The sequence below is a fragment of the Phytophthora parasitica genome (genome assembly GCF_000247585.1).
Source record: "Phytophthora parasitica INRA-310 unplaced genomic scaffold supercont2.25, whole genome shotgun sequence".
In the NCBI taxonomy this organism is placed as follows: Eukaryota; Oomycota; class Peronosporomycetes; order Peronosporales; family Peronosporaceae; genus Phytophthora; species Phytophthora nicotianae.
In genome coordinates this window covers 731,193-752,830 of record NW_008649011.1, presented here as the reverse complement: position 1 = coordinate 752,830, position 21,638 = coordinate 731,193, and the positions used below count along the sequence as shown (strand labels likewise).

Genomic DNA, 21,638 nt, shown 5'->3' with positions numbered 1-21,638 from the left:
GTCCCCTTCAGACCAGGGACACGTGAACGGTCGTTCACTTAGAGTTTGTATACTCTAGAGGAAATAAACTTCCTCTGCACAAGGTGCTGTGTGACCCCGTCACAGAAGTGCTGGATGGCCGTCGAATATATTCCGAGAGCCAAAAAAATTAGCTAATTGTATCACCGAAAATGAGAATGATGTGATGTTTTTGGCTGGTTGAGTCTCTACCAACTGGCCTCTCTCTTTTTTTCCTCTTTCTTTCTTTCTTTCTTTCTTTCTTTCTTTCTTATAATATTTTCATTGTTCTCATTTTCTTAACCATGTACTTTAAATAGTTTGCAGATAATTTTTTTTATTTTATTATTGCTAATGAAAAATAGAAAATTTGTTAGTTAAGAAATCTATCTTTAAAACAATTATTTATAATAACATTTATGATTTAAAATTAAAAACCAATTGTAAAGGAAAAGCTTTTTAAAGTAATAAAAACAACAAAATAAAATTTTAAAATATCTCTTTTTGTCATTTTTGAAGTCGACAACCGTAACAATGAGCTGTCGATGGAATACGGCGGGCACGTCTAGCGCTTTGCTCCCCGCCGGCAGCGCCAGCAGTACGTGAGCTTTTGCTCAAGCTTCTAGCGCAGTTTTAACTTAATGTCACCGCTCTGGCAGTATGTCAGGACTTGCTGCTGACCGAGAAGAAGCGAAAGGCAAAGGAGGAAGCGGTCCGTGATCTGAACAAAGGTGGGAACTGCGCTCGGCATCGCCGTGCGCAGTCGTGACTGACGTGATTGTTTCTGTCGCCTGCAGCGCTACTAGAGGAGACGCTCACGCAGCTTCGAGGCAAAGCGCAGCAACTCCAGAATGACAAGTGGATGTATCAAGACGTCCAGCTGTGATGCACCTGGTGTCATTATGAACAAAGTACACTATACGCTGCCTATCGCGTTGAGTTTTTCATGCTCTTGTTTGTAGTTTAACGTGACTAAATCGGATCAGACGCAAGCACTCCGTCGCCAACGCAGAATGGCAAGCGAACTCTACCTTTTCCAGCTACCAAGTGGCTGGGTGTGTCGCTTGCTCTCCTTTGTGTCGCAGCCGTGCATCGCTGCCTACTTCCGTTATTGCACAGGCAATTTAAGCGCGCTTCTGCATCTCCTCGTACAGCGTCACACCAAGACGAGCAGGCGATCGCGTCACAGCGACACCAGCAGCCTCGAGAGCGGCGAACTTGCCCGCAGCCGTGCCCTTGCCGCCCGACACAATAGCGCCAGCGTGGCCCATACGACGTCCGGGAGGAGCCGTCGTGCCGGCAATGAAGCTCACCACGGGCTTGTTGGGGTCACCGTGGGCCATGAGCCACTCAGCAGCCTCCTCCTCGGCGGACCCGCCGATCTCGCCCACCATAATGATGCCCTCAGTCTCCGGGTCGTTGGTGAAGCGCTCCAGGCAGTCAATGAAGTTGGTGCCGTTGAACGGGTCACCACCAATGCCAATAACAGTGGACTGGCCGAGACCCAGAGCCGTAGTCTGAGCCACAGCCTCGTACGTCAGGGTGCCGGAGCGCGACACAATGCCGACCTTACCCTTCTGGTGGATGTATCCGGGCATAATGCCCATCTTGCACTCACCGGGCTTAATGATACCGGGGCAGTTGGGGCCAATGAGACGCGTGGTGCTCTGGTTGCGCAGGTGCCACTTGACCTTGACCATGTCCTGCTGCGGGATGCCCTCCGTAATAGCCACGACGAGGGGGATTTCAGCCTCGATGGCCTCAATGATGGAAGCAGCGCAGAACGGAGGCGGCACGTAGATGACGGAGGCGTCAGCGCCCGTCTCCTTCTTAGCCTCAGCCACCGTGTTGAACACGGGAAGACCCAGGTGCGTGGAGCCGCCCTTCTTGGGGGTCACACCGCCCACCATGTTGGTGCCGTACTCAATAGCCTGCTGCGAGTGGAACGTGCCCTGCAATCGAAGAAACCACCGGAAAAAAACGCGTCAACGTCTATTCAACTCAATGATTTTTGTCCGACAGGATCTTTTTGCGTTCTACGGTACCTGCTTGCCAGTGAAGCCCTGGCAGATGACCTTGGTGTCCTTGTTGATCCACACCTTGGCGGACGCAGACATGCTGCGCGTGGCCTGCGCGACGGCGGCCACGGTCTTGACGGGCGTGCGGGCGAACATACTGGCGATGAGCTTGCTGCGAGCCTCGAGTCTGAACGGAGAGTGGGGAGCTCAGGATCTCCACCGCTCGTTTCACTAAGTACGAATTTGGACGATTTTTACGATTTTTTTTCCAAAATCAGCGTTAAACAGAACTTTCGACCAATCAAAACAAATATTGCACAAAAAGTGCGATCGGTTGAAGTTCAAATAGCATATTTGGCCAATCACAATAAACACGTGTCCGGTGTCATAGTGCTCCGTCTACTGTGACGCACTGCTTCAGACTTTAATTCAAAGTTCAGTTGCCTCGTTTATTGTTTATTGGTTGACGCTCGACCAGTGTCTACGCAGTGGCCGAGCTCGCTATTGACACTGCCAGCGGTAGGGCGTGGAATTTCTCTTGCTTTTACATCGATCAGTAGTGGCTGTTGCGGATGACACGTTCGGAGCTGTTCTGGATCTTGACGACCTCGTTGGGGATCTCGTGACGCAGCCACAGTCGCAGAAGCCGTTCACGTCGCTCCTCGTTGAGGTAAAGTGGACGGCCCTTGCTCAGTTCGCGGTTGCGTTCGCCGAACTCCTCTCCATACTCGTCCACGTAGAGACTCCCCACATACGCTGCCAGCTTCCAGTACACAAGCAGCACGGCACCTTCCAGTACTAACAAGAACATACCGCTGCCTCGCCCACACTTCTTGGCATGAACGGTACACGCACCGGGATTGGCCTCGTCCGGGTATCCACCTTTGTCCAAGTGGATCGACGGACATGTATTGGCGGCGCAGAGCAGCATTCCACACAGCAAGCAGACAGCAGGCCGGGCAGGGAACTGGTGACACGATTGGCATTTGCGCTTCGCCAGCTCCGAGTAGAATTTAACGTACGGTCGAGGCAGCGAGCGGAGATACCGCGTGCGATTAGCGCCCGAAGAGAAGACCGAAATGGTCGAGTGCATCGTGTGAAGATCTCTCCTTAACACAGACGGTAGCACCAACTTCGGAGTGCGATCCACATTGGCCGTTGTAAGCCATTGCTGGAGAACAGAGTGCGGGTCATTCATCTCTTCGTATGCGGCCTTGAAGCGGTGCACCCACGCAAATACGAGTTGAGTGAGAGCAGTCTGCTCAGAACTGCTGTTCTCGTCGAGTTGCAGAGCATTCAGCTTCACAAAGCCAATGGCGGAGACGTCTTCTTGAGTAATAAATATTGGTTTCGAAGCAGCTATCGTCCCAGCACGAACTCGTCTAGTCAGTGACTGAATCATGAACGTAGCCACCTTGGCAAGAGGAACGACTTCGCATGCCACGACGTTCAGAAGCTGGCGCTTGTCTGCAACAATAGGTTCCACTTCAAACGCGCCGTCACATTTCCTCATAAGTGTCTCCAGAAGCAGCTCCAATTGACGTCCCACAGCGTCCTCACGATTGTCTCCATCATCGGCGCTTTCGTCCGTAAAGCAGGCCGTAAAGAACGCCACATTCTCTTCCGAGAACGCGAGATCATCTGCCATCGCATTCGTGAACTCCTCTTTCCGTGTGATCGCGTACCACAGCAGTGTCTGCACAAGACGTGCAAGCACCACGAGCCGAGCAACAAACACCGCATCTTCCTCGCTCTTCGCCAGCAGTAACCCCTTCATCAGCACACTTCCCAAGTGATTAAGCAGTAGTGGCTTCTGTGGCCATCGCACCTTCCCCCACTGGCTCTGCTTTCGCGTTTGAGTCTGTGTACTGGGATGTTCGCTCTCCAGCACCACCGTTCCATCCGGACGAACATCCGATCCGCCGTAGAATAACAAGTGTAGGATTCTCGAATACAAATCTGTCGGTTCCACTGATGCATTCGGGGGCAAGCGTATGTTGACGTGCTTCAGCATCAACGGGAGAAAACGCATGGCTTCCAAGAAGAGGTGTTCTCGCAGCTGATCTGTGTCATGAGTGTCTAGGAAAGAGCACAGCAGCGTGTGGAACAGCGCGTTACAACCTGACGTGGTGTAGCGTTCCGGTTGGGACTTCTGCATCGCTCCACACGCCACCTTGTGAATTGCCATGCAGAGTGAAGCCAGGCCGTTCTCTAGCCACTTGTTCAGATGCACCGTTTCGATAGGATCTTCGTCACTCGACGAGATTAAAGCTGGCTTCTGCTCCAATAGCATTGCACTCGCGTCCTCGCTGATATCAGTTGAGCCATTCATATCCTCTGTATGAGTCTGTGTATCTCTTCCAACAGCATGCTCCAGCCAACGAACCATCTCTAACTGCGTTACTGTAGCCATAGCTCGCTCCCCAGATCCATCGACTGATACTCGGCGCTTCATAGCAGGGAGAAACTTGCTCTCATCGTCGGTTGTTGTAGGAATTAACACGTTGGAGATTGACTTGCACAATGGGCACAAAAACTCCTTCTTGGTGACATCGACAGCATTGAGTGCATGACGATGGTGTCCACCAGTTATTGCGCGTTGGAATTGCGACGTATGATACGATTCCCAGCACTTATGGTGCACTGAGTGGCCACATAGACGTACATGCACTGGAATATCTTCACCGACGTGCATTTCATCCATAGGTGTACTCAGATATTGACCATGCGAGCCTCCATTTAGTCGAGAGAGCACAGGAGAGCATTGAGCGAAGCCCACATAGCACATAAAGCTGTTCTCCGAGTTCACCGAGTGGCACATCGCGCACTCCACAGCAGGTGTATCATCGCTCATCGTAGTCTCGTTGTCGTCCATTTCAACGTCACTATCGTCCCCGGCAGCATCCGTTGCATTGTGCGCATGTTTCTCGCGTTCATTATCCACACCAACTTCCTCTTCGCCGACAGCATCTGCTTCGTTTGCCATTGCCTTCATCTGTTCAGCAAAAGCTGCTTGTCGCTGCTGCATCTGCCTCATGGCACGCATCTGGGCCTCTTTACGTCTTTGGGCCAACGCCAACTTGCGTGCAGCTTCGTCGCGAGACTCTTGCTCGGTCACCTGATGCTGTTCCACAACGCTTCGACATTCCGGACTAATGCGGGACAGCCGATGCAATAGCCAATCAATTCCTCGTCCAATTTCGTGCTTCTGATCGCCGTCCAGCTTCGTCATGCTTGCGCTGCCACCATGGCTGGACCAAGGGTTCAGCTTCAACAATAGATTTAGTATCGCGCATCGTGGCTCCGCGTCGGAGAATAAACTCGGCTGTTCTTGTGGGATCCACTCGATAAAGCTGTCTGCTATCCGAGAAGCTCGCTCTCGTTCAAAGTTCTCCGCGTCCGAGGCAGGAACCATCGTCTGGAAGTACCGTACATCTTCCACTACATACAATTGTAGCGTGAACAAATGCACCGCTCGCGATAGAACACTGAGACTACTATGCGCATCGGTTGTGGCTCGCCACAACGACTCGTACACCAATCTTCGCACGTCTTCATGCAGAATTGAAATACGAGACAACCGGAAGCCAAGCGGACACGGCAAAAACATGTTCACCATTGGATAATCAAGCCAAGTCGAGTGGGTGTTGTTCGGGCTGCCGTCTGCCTGCTCTTGCTCTCGCTTTTTAGACGAACGGAGGCGATGCTGGAACCAGTTTTCATGAGCGGATTCGTGCTGCTTGCGCGTCAAGTGCACAAACGTCGGGTTATACTCTGCATACAGCTCCGGCTTCAATCGGTACTGGAATTTGCCTCCACCTGGTGCGGCCGAGTCCCCAGATCCAGACGACGCCGAGAAGCCTGCTTCCACACACACCTCCTTCAAGATCTGGTCAAGCACGGGACCTCCTGAGAAACTGGCTGGGAACAGATTCTCGCGACTCATGAAAAATTCGTTTGCAATCTTGGACAAGTCGCTATGAGCGCATGGGCCGACGCACAAGCGCTGTACAATTTCTCGGCGCAAATACGGAATTAAACTGCGCATTGCGTCGCCTTCTGTAACCTTAGGTGGCAGTTCAGACGCAAGCTGGGACAGCAAGGCCAGACACTCGGTCACCATCAGCTCCGCCTCCTTCGCATCAGCGCTCTGTGCTGCCTCATACCACTCCTCGACGTCGAAGCGCTCCATGATCGATGCCATCACCCAATCAACGCCCAATAGCTGGAAGCTAAACTGCAGCAATAGTAAATCGAGATCACGGAATCGCGCACAAAACGGTGGTTCGCCATAGTTCATACTATGGTTGATCACCGACATACCGTTGCGTACCCACAAGCCTGAGTGCACTTGAGCATCCCATACAATAGCTTGGAGAACAGGCTCAATAAGATGCACGCGATGCCAGAAACCAATCGGGCTATCAGCGTCGTGAACCCACACCGATTCGTCGTCCTCTAATACTCGGCTCTGCACCATCGACAGGAAAATATCCAAGCCATTCGCGGAATCACTTAAAGCCCGAATCAATTGCGAAAGCGTGCGTTGGAGTGGGAAATGACATGACACCGCAGTCTCAATCTGGTCTGCGCGAAGAGTGTCTCCAACCTGGTAGTCAGGTGGAGGAAAATACTTGCCACTGGACGCTAACCAGAAGAAATACGCCTCTAATATGGGTTTTGCTAACTTAGCGATCAGATGCCGTGAAGCTTCCGAGGAACGTGTTGCTTCGGGTCCTCCAGCAGTTTTGAAAGCGTTCGATACAACCCACGAAGACACGTCCGATGTCGTCGATACAAACTCCACAGTCACGACCCATCCACGCGACTCCATTTCCACGTGGTCTCCGAATCGTCGAGCTTCTGAGCATGCACTTTGAATATACGCTAGATACAGCAGAAACCGAGCCAAGCGAGAGCCTCCTTTCTCCAATACAAAACTCTCTGAAATCCCTTCAATCTGTAGAACATAGCGCAGATCCAGCAGTCCCGACATATAGCGGCGATACACGAATACTGGTGACGTAACATCCAGCTCGAAACGCCCCGTAAGCTCTGTCTCCGGAGGTAAACTTAGGAATGGCGACATCTCCTTTTGATGCCTGATATGGTAACCTGCACGTTCCGCTTCTAGTACCAGTGTGCTCACATTGACGTCGCGTAACGTAGAGCCTTGTGAACGTTGAATCCCCATCGCAAAGACATCCCAGACATCAAGCTCTCGGTTGTGGTCTGGATGCAGCACGTGTATCATGCTGTTCCAAGTATCTTCGAACGCAATATCGATAAAATCTGTTCTGGGCTTCTTGCGCAGAGTTTCAAGTACTGAGTTTATCAAAACTTCCAGAAGATCGTACTCGGCAACAAGCTTTTTCACAAAAGTTGCTCGGTTGAAGAATTGCACGCTGAATGCTAGTATTGTTGAGGTCGAGCTGCCCACTCCCGCCGCGAATTCTCGATATAGCTGGCGATATGACGATGTGAATGAGATGGCGAACGCTTGCTTGAAAAGAGGGTCAGCCAGGAGAGCCATCAGTAGGCTGTGAAGAGCGTCACTCTCGGTTTTAGGCAGGAATGAGTCAGCCATAATAACAGCCCTAAGCATCGGGTAATCGTCTGCTTCATCGACTTCCATGCTGTTCTCGCTGTGCTCTAAACTCTCTACAGCACACATCTGCGGGATTCAAAGACAACATTTGCGTTAGAATTTTGCAGTAGACAACACTAGAATAATTCTTAAAGCCATACCTTCTCGCAAATTAGGCGACAGAGGCCATCGGAAAGGTTTGCAAGTGAAGCAAGCCACTGAAGCAACGAGTTAATAAGAGGCACTCTTGCTTTATAGTCGCAGGAAACAATAGAAGTCACAATGCCGTGCTTATGCAATGAAGCTGCCAACTCCAGAACATCTTCACGAGAAGCCTTAGCACGCACAGTACTCTGCTTCTGCGACGAAGTCTCACCGACGATTTTAAGCATTTGATACTGGAAGGGAGCACACATAAATAAGCTCATTAGTCAGCATTAAGATGCAGCGAATAAGTATGACGTACGGCAATCGCAGGGTGGGCTTTATTCAGCGCCGTCGCGAATTCCTGCGACGTCTGCAGCTCGTTGTAGTGTACAATAACCGAGTAACGTCTATCAGGCGCCTCGCTCCCCAGTTTATCGCGCATGACCTCGAGATCGTCTTCATTTATCACGGAGCCAAACCTGGCCTCTTTTACAGAATCCAGTACCAATTTCATCACTTCCCCGATACATTCACGAGAATTTGCCAGCAGATCTGGAGGCAAGAAGCTCAGTGGGTCTGCGTCTTGTGCTCCCTGTAGTGTCAAAATATCAGCTATCATATTGTCCCTCCATCCACAAACTATCATCTCCTACCTTGTGTCGTGTACAGAAGCCTTCGGGCGCCCAAGCTTCGGTGTCTCCACAGTCGCAGCAGCCTCCACTATGTGTGTAGTAGAAGAAGACCTCGTGGTCCTCGTGGTCACTGGATATAAAGCAGTCGTTGCACATCACACACGTCTCGTCCACCTAAACAGCAACACGTTGATCCTGGTCAGCCTTCAAACATTCTTTCTGTCCTGCAGGATTCTGTCCTAACCTGGCACACTTTGCAGTTCCACGCGATATCTCCAGGTTTAAATTCGTAGGCGCACATGCGCTTGGGCAACTGCTCGAGTGCTTGGCGACTCTCTGCGTCTAGTATGCAGGTCTGGAGCTCATTTAACAGGCGACGCTCCTCGCCCTCGTGCTCCTTTTCACCCCAGGAAGCGCTGGCAAGCATTTCGTCCAGTAGCGCACGTACTTTGGCCTTTGGACCACCTAAAACGCGATCCTGGTCCTGTTCCCGACTGTCCTGTGTGTCCTGCGCGTCCTGCTCACGACTCTGACGCCGCGTTACAGCCGACGCTCCTCGGTGGTCAATGACACTGCGTGCGCGCGCGAACAGATCCATTCTGGCCGGCGCTAAGTGCTCCCCCCTCTTCCCCTCGCCTGCAGGCGGCGTGCGGTCAACTCTGCGAGAAAATTTGGGACTGACTTTGTATGAGGCTCACTATGCAATGTAACGAAATGTGCACCACATCATAAAATAAGGTGATGACAGAATCTGATGTGAAAACACTAACTTCGTTTGTGTCTCAGATGTGTGGTGGACATAGAATTGGAGAAGTTGACACATGGCTACATTCGAAAATGTCTGCGACTTCACCAATCGTGATGGCACTCATGGATAGGTCCTTCGAGAGCAGACGCCGCGTAGGCCAGTGTAGGATGAAAAGCGCAGACGCGGAGGATATACTTGAAGTTATTGGATTGGCGCTATTATCTACTTCTTGGTGTTCGCAGCCTCCTTCTCGAGGCGGCGGTTGCGGATGACCAGATCGTCGTTGTCCTGTGTGAGCTGAGCCACCTTCATCTTGTTCTCGATAAGTTCGCCCTGGAAGTAGTCGAGCTCCTGCTGGAGCGTAACCACCTTGGCGCTCAGCTCCGCCGACATCTTCTCGGTCTGTTGCATTTGCTCTTGCAAGCGTGTGAGCAGCTCTTCACGCGCCATAACCTCGGAGCTGAGACGCTCGTCATGGTCCACTGAGATGCGGCGGTGCGTCTCAGTCGCTTCGTGGAGCTTCTGCTCGCGCTCCAGCGACTCGTTCTCGATCAGCGTCTTGGAAGCACGCAGCGAGTCCAGCTCTTCACGCAGTGCATCCGCCTCGCGCTTCACTTTAACTACCTGTGCCTGTAACTCCGCGGTCTTCTCTTCACCATTGGCTTCGGACTGGGCCAGTCGGAACTCGAGCTCCTCGACACGGGCTTGCAGTCGCTCGTTCTCCGTCTTAACGTCTTCCCAGAGCCGCTCAAGCGCCTGGTGTTTTGCCGCAGCCTCCTCAAGTGCCACTGAACTTGCAGTCAACTGGTTCTCACGTAGCGTTTCAAGCTCGTGTTGCGTCTCGTGTAACTGAGTTGATAGATCACGAACCTGCTGCTGCAGTGTACCGATCGTGGCTTCTGCCGTGACGACGTTCTCCTCGGCCAGTTCACGTGCTTGGTCGACCGCCTGCAACTTTGCGGACAGCGTTTGGCTCTTACGTTCAAGCTGCTCGAGAGCTTTTTGCACCTTGATAATCTCCTCTTGAGCAGCGGCACTTGCCATCTCTGCCTCTCTCAATTGAACCATCAAACGCGCCTTCTCCTCCTCCATCGCAGTCATGGCGCCATCGAACTTGAGTAGCTGCTTCTCCAGCCGCTTGTTGTCGCTCAGAGCAGTCTCTAGTGCAGCTTGAGCCTGTGCTTCAGCTTCTGCGGAGTCATCACTAACCTCATTACGCACAGATTCAGCCCGTTGTAAGGCAGCGGTGGACTCCTGCAATTCCTCGTCCTTCTGCTTGATCGTAGCTCGGAGGTTGCGAAGCTGCGTCTCCAGCTCGCTATTTGCCAATGTCAACTCGTTGATTGTAATATTAAGCTGCTGAGCTTCGCTGCGCTGCGTCTCAAGCAACCGCTTCAGAGCATTTACTTCGGCGACCAAATGAGGTTCCTCCGCGTCCATGTACTCGTTCACAGAAGACGCTTCAGAGGCGTCATCCTTGATGTCCTTTTTGGTTTCATTGACCTCCTCTTTGCTCGCTTCTTCCTCGTTCTCCACATCGGCGATCGTGTACATTCCAGTGGCAGGACGAACGTCCACCGTCTCCTTGATAGTCTGGCAATTCTCGTGCTCGAATTTTAATGCATCGTACTGTTCTTTCAGCGTCATGTAGACGAGGAAGTCCACCTGCATCACACCGTCGTCAGCTTCGGAGCTTGGTGATCCAACACCTGCTGCTACTCTCGTAAGCCGGTCAATCTCCCGGTCTTTCTGGTCGATTGTGGCTTCAAGCTTCACATTGGCAGCCTCGCTCTCACGAAGCTGGCCCTCTAAATCCTGCAAGGCTTTCACCAGTTCTTCGCGAGCATTGTCAGTCGCTGCAATTGGTTCTTCCGATGACGCTGGGTGTCCTGCTATACGAATGGCATCAGCTTTGCCATCTCCGATTTGCTCTGGAATGGGTACTTCAATGTTACGGCGACAATTCGAAGCCAGCGACGATGCTCGGCTGTGGCTTGTGTAGGCCGACATCTCGGATCCTATTTCGCTAGCACTGTCGTCTATATATGATCCCTCCTTGTCTCGACCCAAGCCGTCACGGTTCACACGTGAGCTCACAACTGTGAGCGAAATACAAGCTCGAGGATCATCAGAACACTTGGTCGTGTTCAAGCGCACACTCTCTTTCCCAGATTCCTTGGAAAGTGGAACGAGTTCTGCCAAGTCGAACTCGAAAATAGCGACAGTTCTACCGTACTCGCCTGCTGTGTTGACGTGGATCTGGAAGCGCTTGGCTTGGAAGAGACCTGACTTGGCCATGTAGAGCGTGCTGGAGAAGGCGACCATGTCACCCCAAATGACTTCACCGGTGTCCCCACATCTCGATTGGGACGACTGAATGGCTCTCGATCCGTTTAGCCGTCTTAACGAGCCGTCATCACCGGGGTCCGCTGGTTGGTATGGTGCGCTCTTTGTGGGGATTTTCTTCTTTCGTCCCATAATGACAGCAACCAGCTCGGTGTTGTGCTTGAGGGCCAAGTTTGCATTCAGCCGATGCACTACAAGCTGCACCTTAAAACCCACGGGAGCCTTGTTCGAACGCTGAGCAATCTGCATGAGTCGACTCATGGTGACTGGTGCCCAACAGAGCTTCTCAAGTGGGCGTCCTGCTTCTCTGTTTGCGAACTTCAAGCCCAGTTGGGAAGTCCGAGGCTTCGGTGACGAGATTTTCGAGACGATTCAGTCCCGGAATAGAGAAATGGCCGAGGGCGTCACGCACGACACGCTTTAGCTGTAGCTCTTACTATTTTTGCCTGTGGACTGCTGTGGATGGATCTTCATGAAGCGTTCTTATCCTTGCCGCTGTAATACGTTGTTTGACCACGTTATTGACAAGCTAATCGAGGATAAATTCTTTCTTTGAGCAAGGATAGTTGTGGTGTAAAACTATACTTAAGTAGCTGCAGCTAGGAGACGACGAAGGTGTAAGGTGGAGGTCTTAGTACGCCATGCGCTTCTTGCGTTCAATGGCATCGTAAGTGTTGGACCAAATGTTCTTGATGGTCGCGTAGTCGTCACTTGCAAACTTGGCAGCTACGAAGCGCAGCGAAGGCACCGACAGCGAGAAGTAGTGGAGGTTTCCTTTTAGTAGTGCAAGATGTAGGTTAGTCTTCAGTGATTATCAAACGTGTTTAGATGAAAATGTGCAACATACCATAACCCTTGTAGATCTTGCTCTTGATCGGGGAGATTTTGTGGTCTCGGCACAGACGGAAGGACTGGATCTGCGTGTGCACGCCTCTTTTCTCGTACAAAGCGATCACACACTAACACCACGATAAAAGACAACGGTTTTAGTACAAACCTTCAAGAATAGAAAGAAAGTAAAGAGCTCACCTCGTGGTAGGCTGCTCGTGATACGAAGAGCTGGAGAACATCCATCTTAGAACCTCCAAACGCAAAGTACTTAGTTGTCCACGTCGCGTTGCCCGACGTAAGGTTGCCGACGCTAAATGTGCCATCTGAACAGGTTCACAACGTTAGTGTATCAACTCAACTTCTAATAGCGCAAAACGCTGTCAGAACGTACTGGAGATTCTGGTAAGGATAGTGCCCTGTGTAGTGTCTTTATTCTGAGATCCACGCTGGAATCGCATGCGAAGAGGACGTGGAGCAGCCTTGATCATTTCCAAAATGGCGACGTAGGTCTCGTTCTCCACGCTTTTCCGATTGATAGCCACCACGGTACTACCAATGGACACACCCACGCGGTCAGCGGCACCATTCTCGACCACGAGCTTCACCACTGCGGTCTCCTTGCGCTGGTTGGCCGCGTTCCAAACGTCGACACGCTCCATGAGAACACCCAGTTTGCGACCACTTTCGAAGCGAACATCGTATTCATCTTTGCCACATTCCTCGGGGATCTCTCCCTGGCTGGTGGACTCTGTGGATGCATTCGCTGAGCTGCTACCTCTTCTTGTAGTATTAGTTTCAAAGTCGTCCAGATTGGCAAAATTTGAGTGCATGAATGCGTCGTTGCCCTCGAGGAAGTACGGGGTAGTGTCCTCATTGTTAGTGCTGGTGTTGTTGTTGACATCCCGAAGAGAGATCCTGTGTTGCAACGGTTTGGCCGACGCAGCAGCAAAGCCCTCCGATGAAAATCCCAATTGCGAGCGTTGCTCTTCCTGTGTAGGACGCTTTCCTCCAAAGGACGAAAAACGGTCATTTGATCCTGTTGAGGTATTTGTCGCTGTGGCATCGTCGGGGAAGTCAAACGGTGATCGCGGCGTGGCACCTTTGGGGCTGAAGGGGTCAAAGTCGACGATGGTAGACTTCGTATCTCGTGCTTGGTGTGGCTGCGGCGGAGCAAACGTGGGTTCAGGAGCACGAAGCGCTGCGAAATTGGGGGCTGTGGCGAACGGGTCTGCTGGTTTAATGACGTTTTTGATGCTGTCATACATGATCGGCTCGCCTCCGAAGGTGGGCATCGGCGTCAGTTTGGTGGGGACATTGTTTTGGTTCTGCTGAAATTGCGGTTGCACCTGCGTTTGCATCTGTGGTTGCATTTGCATTTGTGGGGGCATCATCATTATCGGGGCAGGTGCTGGCATTTGCTGCTGGTACGGACTGTACGTCGCGAATTGCTGGTTTCCACCACTGAGACCGCCAAATGCCGGAGGACCCTGCTGAGTCATAAAGTTAGCACCGTTTGGGTACATCGGTTGTTGTTGTTGATGCATCATCATTGAATTTCCAGAGCTAGCACTCGAGAAATTGTCGAAAGGGTTGGCCATCGGTGGGTAGGCTGGCCTCGGTGCAGTGGCGAAGTTCGATGCAGAAGAACCATTGGACGACGATCCTGGCTTCTGCACCGGGTCCAGCATAGCGAAAGGGTCATTCATTGTTGCGAGTTTTCAGTAGAGTAATTGATATATGCTGGAATTGGACGCTTGAGCAATGGCGAGAAAGTCGTTCTGAGGTTAATAGTGAAAGCTACCAACGTCCCAACTCCGCCACATATATATAGAAACTTTCCTCCATGCACACACGCTGGGACAGCGTGGTTCGCAACGGACTCCACAACGCATAATTAGAGATGACTCTGGACAAAACGGCCGATCGTTGAAAGGTGAAGGTTCACCTGAACCACAGATGCGCATGGGCAGGAGTAATAATCTAGGAAAAGCTATCGCAGCCGTACTGATATGTTGAAGAAGGTAGATTTTTTTCACAAGTAATTAGGAAAAGCTCTTGTTGATTGAAATGTTAGATATAATAACGTAGTTGTCACGCCTTGATGGTTGGCCTCTACCAGAAGATGTCGTTGGAGCTCGATGCAGCGGGATTCGCAGGAGGGTTAGTCGGTGTGGCCGCAAAAATGTCATCGACTGGTGCCAACGGTGCATTGCCAGCTACGAAATCGTCAAGAGTGGGCTCACCGTTAGACGTCGAAGAAATGGTGCCACCCGCCACAGTCTTGAGTGAAATCTTAGCATGACCGGAGCCAGAAAAGGCACCTGCGTTGAATCCGAGGTTCTTGCGTGCAGCCTCTTGGGTTGGTCGCTTTCCGTGAGCAAGACGGCTAGCAAGAGCGCTGGATTTGGTACCGGAAGCAGGCGACGCTGGTTGGACAGGAGCGGAAGAAGGCGGAGCACCTCCACCAAGTATGCTAAAATCTAGTTCAGCTGGGGCTTGAGGGGCACCAAACGGATTCACAGGAGCTACGGGCTCAGGAGATCGGACAGGCTCCATCGAGGGATTACTCGAACTCTTCGCACCACCGCCTAGGTTCTCTAAAAAGTCCATGGACGCATCATCGACAGCAGGTTTCTTCTCCAAAAGTTTCTTGATGTTGTCGTACATGGGACCTTGCTGAGCCGGAGGCTGGCCAAACGGGTTCACGGGTTGGTTCATACCGAGACCCATTCCAGGAGCACCGGGAAATTGTCCAGGCATCATGCCACCGTGAGGCAGCATACCGCCCATGTTCATGGGCACACCGCCACCGTTGAAAGCAGGTGGAGCACCCATGTTCATGTTCATGTTCATGTTCATACCCATGCCCATGTTGCCTTGCGGAGCAGGCATTCCCATGCCCATACCCATTCCGACGTTCATCGGCGCCATTGGAGCAGGAGGAACTCCTACCGGAGCGTGATGAGGTTGACTAAGAACCTTCTCGGCCGGGGTCTTGGTCGAAGCGATCGGGTTGAGGAAATCGAACGGGTCACTCATGGTGCGAGGTGGTTGCTCTGGTTCTCAAAGCTGGCAGATTCGAAAGTGAACGATCGATTGGTAGCTCTACAATACCTAAATAAAAACACTTTTCCTCTGCGTTGCAGACCAAGGCATCTTCACGGAGCTCTAACAATAGGAATTGTTGAATATCTTTGCTACATTGGGAAGCCAACCTACCTTCACTTCTTAGCTGCTCCTACCTATTAATGGCGATCACTTCAACTGTTTAGTGTGCTTACGAATTTCCGCCTGAATGGTCTTAGCGTCAACGGCTACCTCGAACAAGTCCCAGGATCTTTTTCATGGTGTTTGACCTCTTCAACATGACCTTGTTCGATAAAATACTGACACATTACATTGCTCATCAAGAACATATAATAATCTTCCATAGCGCTGCTTAGCAAGCCTATCACTCGAATCTCATGTTGTGTCTATCGATACGTCTGTAGCAAAAAAGTCCGTTCAGAGCCCTTGCTCCCTTGTCCAAGCACGCGACGACGTCTATACTAATACTTCACTCGTATGCTTCACACTGGTTCGCACTCAGTCGTACTTCTCCACCAACGGGGTCGCGAAGGAGAACTTATCACTGTTATCCACCTCGGATGCCCTCTCCGATGCAGTAGTGGAGCCACCCGTTCCTCGGTACGACTTGCGTTGTTCCGTAGGCAGACGGATCTCCATCTCGGCCACACGCGTCATCGTCGTTGTAAGCAGCAACATGGCCTCGTTGTACTGCTTCTCCTGATCCGCCACACGATTCATAAGAATCTTGTTGCACTCCTCCAGTGTCGCAATACGGTGCTGCAGAGCACTCACATCAGCTGCCTGGTGGTCACTGTCCGTAAGACTCACAGTCGTGTCACTGATCGCAGTGTTGCTGCCGTGCGTGCGGCCTCCGCTCGGCACGCGGTTCGGCCGTGCACCAGCAGTATTGGTACTGTAACGCAGGTTCATCTGCGGGCCAGGGACGTTCGACGGCCGGCCCACCATTGAGTGGGTAGACTCCGCACGGGTCGTACGTGCGCTGTTAAGACGAGAACCGAGGGGGTTACTCGGACGAGTGTTGTTGTACAGCATGCTGCTGTTGGAGCTGATCGTGTCCGTAGCTTCCGCCACAGTTGATGGTGCAGACACCGTCGAAGGCGCAGGGAGGGACGTCGTAGTGCGTAGGTTCGGGCCCTTCTTATCACTTGGAGGACCAGACCCGGAAATGTGGCTGCCTGATGCTCTTGCGGCGCGCGCACCGGCACCAGTAACTCCAGACGCAGTGTTCGCCGACATGGGCCCATTGCGGTAAATCCGATAGCAGTCACCGCACACTGAGCGCTTCTTGGAGTAATTCGGCAGCATAATCTTCCCAGCCACGTGCTTCTTGCACAGATACGTAAAGCAGCCCTTGCACTGGTATTTCTTGCGAAACATGGAGAATTTCTTGTAGCATACGCCGCACACACCGGCGTTGTGGTCAGGCTCATAGATCGGTCGGCCGAAAGATGAGTCGTCAAATGCAGCGGGGGCTGGCGCTTGAGAAATCTCACGAGCGCTCTTGGAGCGTCCAGGTCCCAGTGCGGGTGCGCCACGTGCCTGTGTCGCCAGCGATGTCGGGGGTGGAGATAAGGTGTCTGTCACCACCTGTGTGGGTCCCTCCGTCTTGCGAGGAAGCGACACGGACTTGGACAAGTTGCACTGCGACTGCACTAGCGTGCCGTCCACAAAGCTGAGCGTCGTGACCATGTTCTGACTGTTCTCAAACGGGTTCTGCGATGCACCGAGGTCAAACGCGGCGCCGATGGGGTTCGACGGCGGCAACGAAGCGTTCGGGCCGTTCATCGACGGTGGGTGTAGCATACTCTCACGTAAGAGCTGACTCTGTACTTCGATCTCACGCTTGACGTCCTCATAGTCAAAAGCCTCGTCATCGTCTTCGCTGAGGTCCAGATAGTCCTGTTCGGCACGCTGGAGCATTTCCATGGCTCCCTGGGGAAGCTGCATCTCCTTGGCCAGTTGAATCACCGTCTTGCCCGCAGGCGTCTCCTCCATAAGCGAGCTGGGTCGTGCTTCAACCAGCAGTTTGAGTGTTTCCAGGGGTGCACGCGCCTTCACTGCGATGTGGATCGGCAGGTACTGCGCATTGTTCTTGGTGATCACAGCTTCGGGGAAGGCTGCGAGCAGCGCACGCACAGCCTTGGGCGGGGTGTCGTCCTCTGTACAGGCCCAGTGCAGCGGCAGCATGCCGTGGTGGTCCTTGTGGCGCGCGAGCTGCGGCTCGGACGCCACGCGGTCGATGAGCGTGCTCCACTTGCCCATCTCGGCGAGACGGATTCCTTCCTTGAAGTGCGGACGGGAGCTGCGGTCCACGCCCAGTGAGTCGGCGCGAACTGAGCGGCTTGGCTGTTCCTGCGGCTCCTTCTGCAGCAGCTCGGCCGAGGGTTTGACGCTCTTCTCGTTGTCGCTGCTGCTCGCGGTGCTGCTCGTGTCCGTGACCGCCGTCGGCGCCTTCTTGAGCTTGGGTGACGCCTGTACCGCCGGCGCAGCTGCAGGTTCCTCGGCCATGGCCATAGCTTCAGCTGCTGGGAACAAGGAAGCGCTGGTTGTGGCCGCGGAGCAAGGCTCGAGCTGGGTGCGCTCGCGTTGTGCCCTCGTCCACGCCGGACTCTGGAGCTCATGCGTGACTTGCTGTCCACAACCCGACCACGAAGAGATATTCTTGTGATTTTGACAGGTTGATGCAATACAACAGTTCATAATGCAGCAAAAAAATGTGCGATTGCATATTTTGTGTTAGAGTGATGTTGAGAGGATATGTAAATGAGGAGGATTGGAATCGTTGAGACCGACAAGTTTGTGTACACTTTCAGGTCTAGGCGAACAGGATCCTGATTGGATAAAAACCTGCTTTGGACCGGACACTTGATGCCCATCCGCAACTTGCAATGGGACGACGCCAGGCTCACCTTGCCCCTGGACTAATGTCCCTTGAAGCTGTGTGTCACCGCGCTGCAAACGCCGGCCATTTGGCGCATTGAGCGGAGGCAATAGCAGCGAATTCCAGCGAGTGTTGCACGCCTTGGGATGGATATCGCGTTACCCGAAAACAGGAGGCACGAATCGAGTCAATGCTTCCATTACGCCATGGGCATCGAGTGCGTTTCTCGCGCTAATTAACAGCGCTGTTGTAACCCACTGCACTGCTCTCCGCATCTTCACGACGCTCTTCGTATGGCAAAGAGAGACAGTCCCTTGGTCCCACCATACATCACGGTTCGATGCCTCGAAATGGCAGTGAAATCACTCCACGGTGAAGTTCGTTCGAGTGCACATTTGCTAGAATTCACTCGGCTTGGCGCAGCGTGGACGGTGCGACTTGCCATAGAGCTCCTTCCCCTTTAACGTAAGGCTATCCTGCCGCGTGCTCGCGCAGTGCGACGATGCAATTTCGAAGGACACTACAACTGCGGAAGCCCAGTCCGTCTACATCCTTGCGGGCATATGCTCATTGATGCGCCAGATACCAGTGTGCGTTTTAAAGCGAGCCGCTTGATTCTTTAGGAATCGTAAACAATATATAGTAGCCACTCGGGATACAGGTACAAGCCTATTCCGCTGGCAAGACGAGAACGCAGGCAAGCGATCGGCACGCTGTATACTTGAGGCAACTCATTGACTCATTCGCAGAGTCGGAATATGGTGATTTGCTCCATACCGGTAGATGTAGTAGGAGGCATCAAGTGAGGTGAGCAGCGTGCTCTCCATGGAGCCAAAGATAAAGACGTTTTGCTCAGTCTGCGCTGGACTCCACTGGCATCGCCGGGATCTCCATCACTAAGCAGTTGCCTGCTTCAAGGACCAGTCTGACGTACTTGTAGCCATCACTACATCTTATTAAAGTGACATACTTTACTCAAGTTAAAATATTCAGACCAGCCGTTTCTTAGTTCCCAAAATATTTGGTACACACAAAAGTCATGACCCTAATCAAGAATTGACACCTTTCGACCACAAAATGATCCCGACTTCAGAGCCTTCGCGCGACGACCCCGCCCGCGCCTCCGAGCTTGATGCAGTCGTCACTGCTGCACCTACACCTTCCCCTGGGTCTCGTCAACCCCGTAGAAGAAATTCGCTGCTGCGTGCGAAGCGCCCAGCGCGTGAGCGCCAGAAGAAAGCACGCTTAGAGCTGCTGCATTCCATGACCAAAGGTTCGCATGGTTACTATGACTTATAAAGACGACCGCAAGCTTTATACTAACGAGGCTGCATTTGCCACTGGCTAACCAATCAGAGGAACGTCGAGAATTCTTGATACAAGAAACTGCGGAGAAGGAGGAAGCTCTACAGCGTCTGCAGCGAGCGGCTGCAGCGGATAGCTCCAGTCAGCGCATCGCTATCGATTTGAGTTTCGACAGCATCATGAACGACAAGGAAATTCGAAGTCTCGCCAATCAACTGAAGCTCAGCTACGGATCGATCAAGCAGATGCCAGAGCCGTTCCAACTGGTTTTCTGCAACCCCAGCGAGGAACTGGAACACTCGCTCGAACGTTTTGGCGCCAGCAATTGGTTCATCCAATGGCGGCGTGGCGCTGTAAGCGTTGCAAAGCACTTTTCGCCGGAGGAACTCGTATATTTATCACCCGACTCACCGAATGTGCTTGAGCAAATGGACCCCACGAAGATCTACGTGATTGGCGGCATTGTGGACAAGTCTCGCAAAAAGGTGAGTGCACTGCGATAGTTAAATGCAAACAGAGTTTGTATCAGGATAGTTCAATGAATATTGTTTACCATGTTGCAGGGGGCATCGCTTAACGCAGCAACCGAAGCAGGCATTACGACTGTCCGTCTACCGATTCAGGAACATTTCACGGAAAGGCTGGACCATATTTTAAACGTTAACACAGTTGTTGACGTGCTGATCAACTTTCGAGAGCTCGGTGACTGGCCGCGGGCGTTGGATATTGCTTTACCGCAGGTGAGGCGAACTAATAGTGAAAAGCTCAATGATGTTTGCTAATTTGTGAATTGTGTCTGGTTGGCGCAGCGCAAACGGAGCAACATTGGCCGCAAGGCAATTCGTCGACGGCAGAAACAGCAAATGCTGCAGACCACTTGTGCAGAAACCCAATCAAAGGGTAGCGCTTGCAACGTCAAGCAGCACTTGCCCAATTTCAACTCAACAGAACCGCCCGAATCAGAGCTATCTCCTATAGAGGACTTGAGTCTGTGGCTAGATCTGGACTAGCCATAGACTCAAGTCCTCTACCAGACACGGACGCATACTCAAACGAGGTCATTTCTAGCCCTTTAAAATCTGTGACTTGTGACAAAAATACAACTTACGAATTTTGTATTTGAGAAATTACGAAGACGAGAATGTCTGCTGCACCTGCAGGAAGTGCGATGGCCCCGCTGCGGCAATGCGCTGTTCACGGGTGTCGAGGTTACCCCCAACGCACAGGTCTGTGTCGAGCACACGGAGGTGCAGGCGGTCGGCTGTGTCTCGTTGAAGACTGCGACCGTCGAGAACAAGCTAGAGGCCGATGTCGAATTCATGGTGGTCGGACCCACTGTGAAGTCGATGGTTGTGAAAAGGCTGCTCACAGTAAAGGATTGTGTAGAGCTCATGGTGGTGGAGGCAGTGTGAAGTTGTGTATTGTGGAAGGCTGCACTCGTAGGGAACAGGTCAACAACCGTTGCAGGATCCACGGCGGCAAGGAAAATTGTCGCGTTCGTGATTGCCCAAAGTTTGTGCACAAAGCTGGTCTGTGTCGTGAGCATGCTGGTGTAGGTGGAAAGCTGTGCATTGTGGACGGATGTAGTCGACGACAACAAGCTAAAAACAAGTGCAGGGTGCATGGTGGTCAAATGCCGTGCAAAGTCGATGGCTGCAACAAGTATGTGCACAAAGGAGGGTTTTGCCGCGAACACGGCGGAGTAACATTGTGCCAAGTGGAAGGCTGCGATAATTATGCACACAAAGGAGGGTTATGCAACTCGCATACGAAGAAACACAATGCTCCAGTGCTGTGTTGATTTTTTTTTCGCTGGGATGTCACGACAAATTCTTCATGGAGACATGAAACCGATTCGCAGATCTGGGCACATAACCTCGAGACCTCCGGCAGTTGGTGTAGGATGATGAGTTGTCGAACAATTCATTTCACCAGCTCGCGATGTCGCTGGCGGCTATTACCGATGCGCTTTTCCATTTTGATGCAGTGCGTTGACACAGGACACGCGAATGCTATTGAGCGGCCGATGGTTGACGTACTCATCTGATTTCTTGTT

The 21,638-nt window shown here is 52.2% G+C and overlaps 9 protein-coding genes across 11 annotated transcripts; 3 read left to right on the top strand and 6 right to left on the bottom strand.

Annotated features, from left to right (window-relative positions):
• The first annotated feature begins 508 nt into the window (after positions 1-508).
• On the top strand, positions 509-1,059 carry PPTG_11929. 2 transcript variants are annotated; one of them, XM_008907182.1, is made up of 3 exons: positions 509-595; positions 657-728; positions 795-1,059. In XM_008907182.1, exons 1-3 carry the CDS (start codon positions 532-534, stop codon positions 881-883), a joined length of 225 nt encoding a protein of 74 aa, XP_008905430.1. In that variant the 5' UTR covers positions 509-531; the 3' UTR covers positions 884-1,059. The 2 variants fall into 2 exon arrangements, with proteins under 2 accessions (XP_008905430.1, XP_008905431.1); XM_008907183.1 differs by having other exon boundaries at positions 657-1,059.
• PPTG_11928 (succinyl-CoA ligase [GDP-forming] subunit alpha, mitochondrial) lies at positions 843-2,251 on the bottom strand. The gene is made up of 2 exons (XM_008907181.1): positions 2,043-2,251; positions 843-1,949 (listed from the first exon to the last, which is right to left on the bottom strand). The coding sequence occupies exons 1-2, from the start codon at positions 2,169-2,171 to the stop codon at positions 1,122-1,124; spliced, it is 957 nt and encodes a 318-aa protein (XP_008905429.1). The 5' UTR covers positions 2,172-2,251; the 3' UTR covers positions 843-1,121.
• A 103-nt stretch (positions 2,252-2,354) lies between these two features.
• On the bottom strand, positions 2,355-9,068 carry PPTG_11927. Of its 2 annotated transcripts, XM_008907179.1 has the most exons (5): positions 8,626-9,068; positions 8,403-8,555; positions 8,069-8,341; positions 7,764-8,000; positions 2,355-7,689 (listed from the first exon to the last, which is right to left on the bottom strand). In XM_008907179.1, the coding sequence occupies exons 1-5, from the start codon at positions 8,977-8,979 to the stop codon at positions 2,569-2,571; spliced, it is 6,138 nt and encodes a 2,045-aa protein (XP_008905427.1). In that variant the 5' UTR covers positions 8,980-9,068; the 3' UTR covers positions 2,355-2,568. The 2 variants fall into 2 exon arrangements, with proteins under 2 accessions (XP_008905427.1, XP_008905428.1); XM_008907180.1 differs by having other exon boundaries at positions 8,069-8,555.
• A 216-nt stretch (positions 9,069-9,284) lies between these two features.
• On the bottom strand, positions 9,285-11,736 carry PPTG_11926 (hypothetical protein; the record flags this gene model as incomplete). The annotated part of the gene is made up of 1 exon (XM_008907178.1): positions 9,285-11,736. The coding sequence occupies one exon, from the start codon at positions 11,734-11,736 to the stop codon at positions 9,352-9,354; it is 2,385 nt and encodes a 794-aa protein (XP_008905426.1). The 3' UTR covers positions 9,285-9,351.
• A 272-nt stretch (positions 11,737-12,008) lies between these two features.
• PPTG_11925 (hypothetical protein) lies at positions 12,009-14,012 on the bottom strand (the record flags this gene model as incomplete). The annotated part of the gene is made up of 4 exons (XM_008907177.1): positions 12,009-12,249; positions 12,323-12,434; positions 12,505-12,629; positions 12,698-14,012. The coding sequence occupies 4 exons, from the start codon at positions 14,010-14,012 to the stop codon at positions 12,107-12,109; spliced, it is 1,695 nt and encodes a 564-aa protein (XP_008905425.1). The 3' UTR covers positions 12,009-12,106.
• Positions 14,013-14,317: 305 nt separating this feature from the next.
• Positions 14,318-15,345, bottom strand: PPTG_11924 (hypothetical protein; the record flags this gene model as incomplete). Its single annotated transcript, XM_008907176.1, has 1 exon — positions 14,318-15,345. One exon carries the CDS (start codon positions 15,343-15,345, stop codon positions 14,419-14,421), a length of 927 nt encoding a protein of 308 aa, XP_008905424.1. The 3' UTR covers positions 14,318-14,418.
• A 309-nt stretch (positions 15,346-15,654) lies between these two features.
• On the bottom strand, positions 15,655-18,143 carry PPTG_11923 (hypothetical protein). Its single transcript, XM_008907175.1, has one exon. The coding sequence runs from the start codon at positions 18,094-18,096 to the stop codon at positions 15,892-15,894; it is 2,205 nt and encodes a 734-aa protein (XP_008905423.1). The 5' UTR covers positions 18,097-18,143; the 3' UTR covers positions 15,655-15,891.
• Positions 18,144-19,317: 1,174 nt separating this feature from the next.
• On the top strand, positions 19,318-20,592 carry PPTG_22895 (hypothetical protein; the record flags this gene model as incomplete). The annotated part of the gene is made up of 4 exons (XM_008907174.1): positions 19,318-19,550; positions 19,634-20,067; positions 20,146-20,322; positions 20,392-20,592. The coding sequence occupies exons 1-4, from the start codon at positions 19,355-19,357 to the stop codon at positions 20,590-20,592; spliced, it is 1,008 nt and encodes a 335-aa protein (XP_008905422.1). The 5' UTR covers positions 19,318-19,354.
• A 131-nt stretch (positions 20,593-20,723) lies between these two features.
• Positions 20,724-21,383, top strand: PPTG_22894 (hypothetical protein; the record flags this gene model as incomplete). Its single annotated transcript, XM_008907173.1, has 1 exon — positions 20,724-21,383. One exon carries the CDS (start codon positions 20,724-20,726, stop codon positions 21,381-21,383), a length of 660 nt encoding a protein of 219 aa, XP_008905421.1.
• Positions 21,384-21,638: the final 255 nt, after the last annotated feature.

What these genes read in the sequence shown, in the direction of transcription:
- PPTG_11927 (XM_008907179.1), bottom strand. Translation starts at nt 8,979, where the DNA reads ATGGATCTGTTCGCGCGCGCACGCAGTGTCATTGACCACCGAGGAGCG. An exon ending in GCTTCTGTACACGACACAAG is followed by an intron (nt 8,342 to 8,402) that starts GTAGGAGATGAT and finishes TTGACACTACAG; the next exon opens with GGAGCACAAGACGCAGACCC. An exon ending in AAGCCCACCCTGCGATTGCC is followed by an intron (nt 8,001 to 8,068) that starts GTACGTCATACT and finishes GCTCCCTTCCAG; the next exon opens with TATCAAATGCTTAAAATCGT.
- PPTG_11929 (XM_008907182.1), top strand. Translation starts at nt 532, where the DNA reads ATGAGCTGTCGATGGAATACGGCGGGCACGTCTAGCGCTTTGCTCCCC. An exon ending in CCCCGCCGGCAGCGCCAGCA is followed by an intron (nt 596 to 656) that starts GTACGTGAGCTT and finishes CCGCTCTGGCAG; the next exon opens with TATGTCAGGACTTGCTGCTG. An exon ending in GGTCCGTGATCTGAACAAAG is followed by an intron (nt 729 to 794) that starts GTGGGAACTGCG and finishes TGTCGCCTGCAG; the next exon opens with CGCTACTAGAGGAGACGCTC.
- PPTG_11923 (XM_008907175.1), bottom strand. Translation starts at nt 18,096, where the DNA reads ATGAACTGTTGTATTGCATCAACCTGTCAAAATCACAAGAATATCTCT.
- PPTG_11928 (XM_008907181.1), bottom strand. Translation starts at nt 2,171, where the DNA reads ATGTTCGCCCGCACGCCCGTCAAGACCGTGGCCGCCGTCGCGCAGGCC. An exon ending in AGGGCTTCACTGGCAAGCAG is followed by an intron (nt 1,950 to 2,042) that starts GTACCGTAGAAC and finishes CTTCGATTGCAG; the next exon opens with GGCACGTTCCACTCGCAGCA.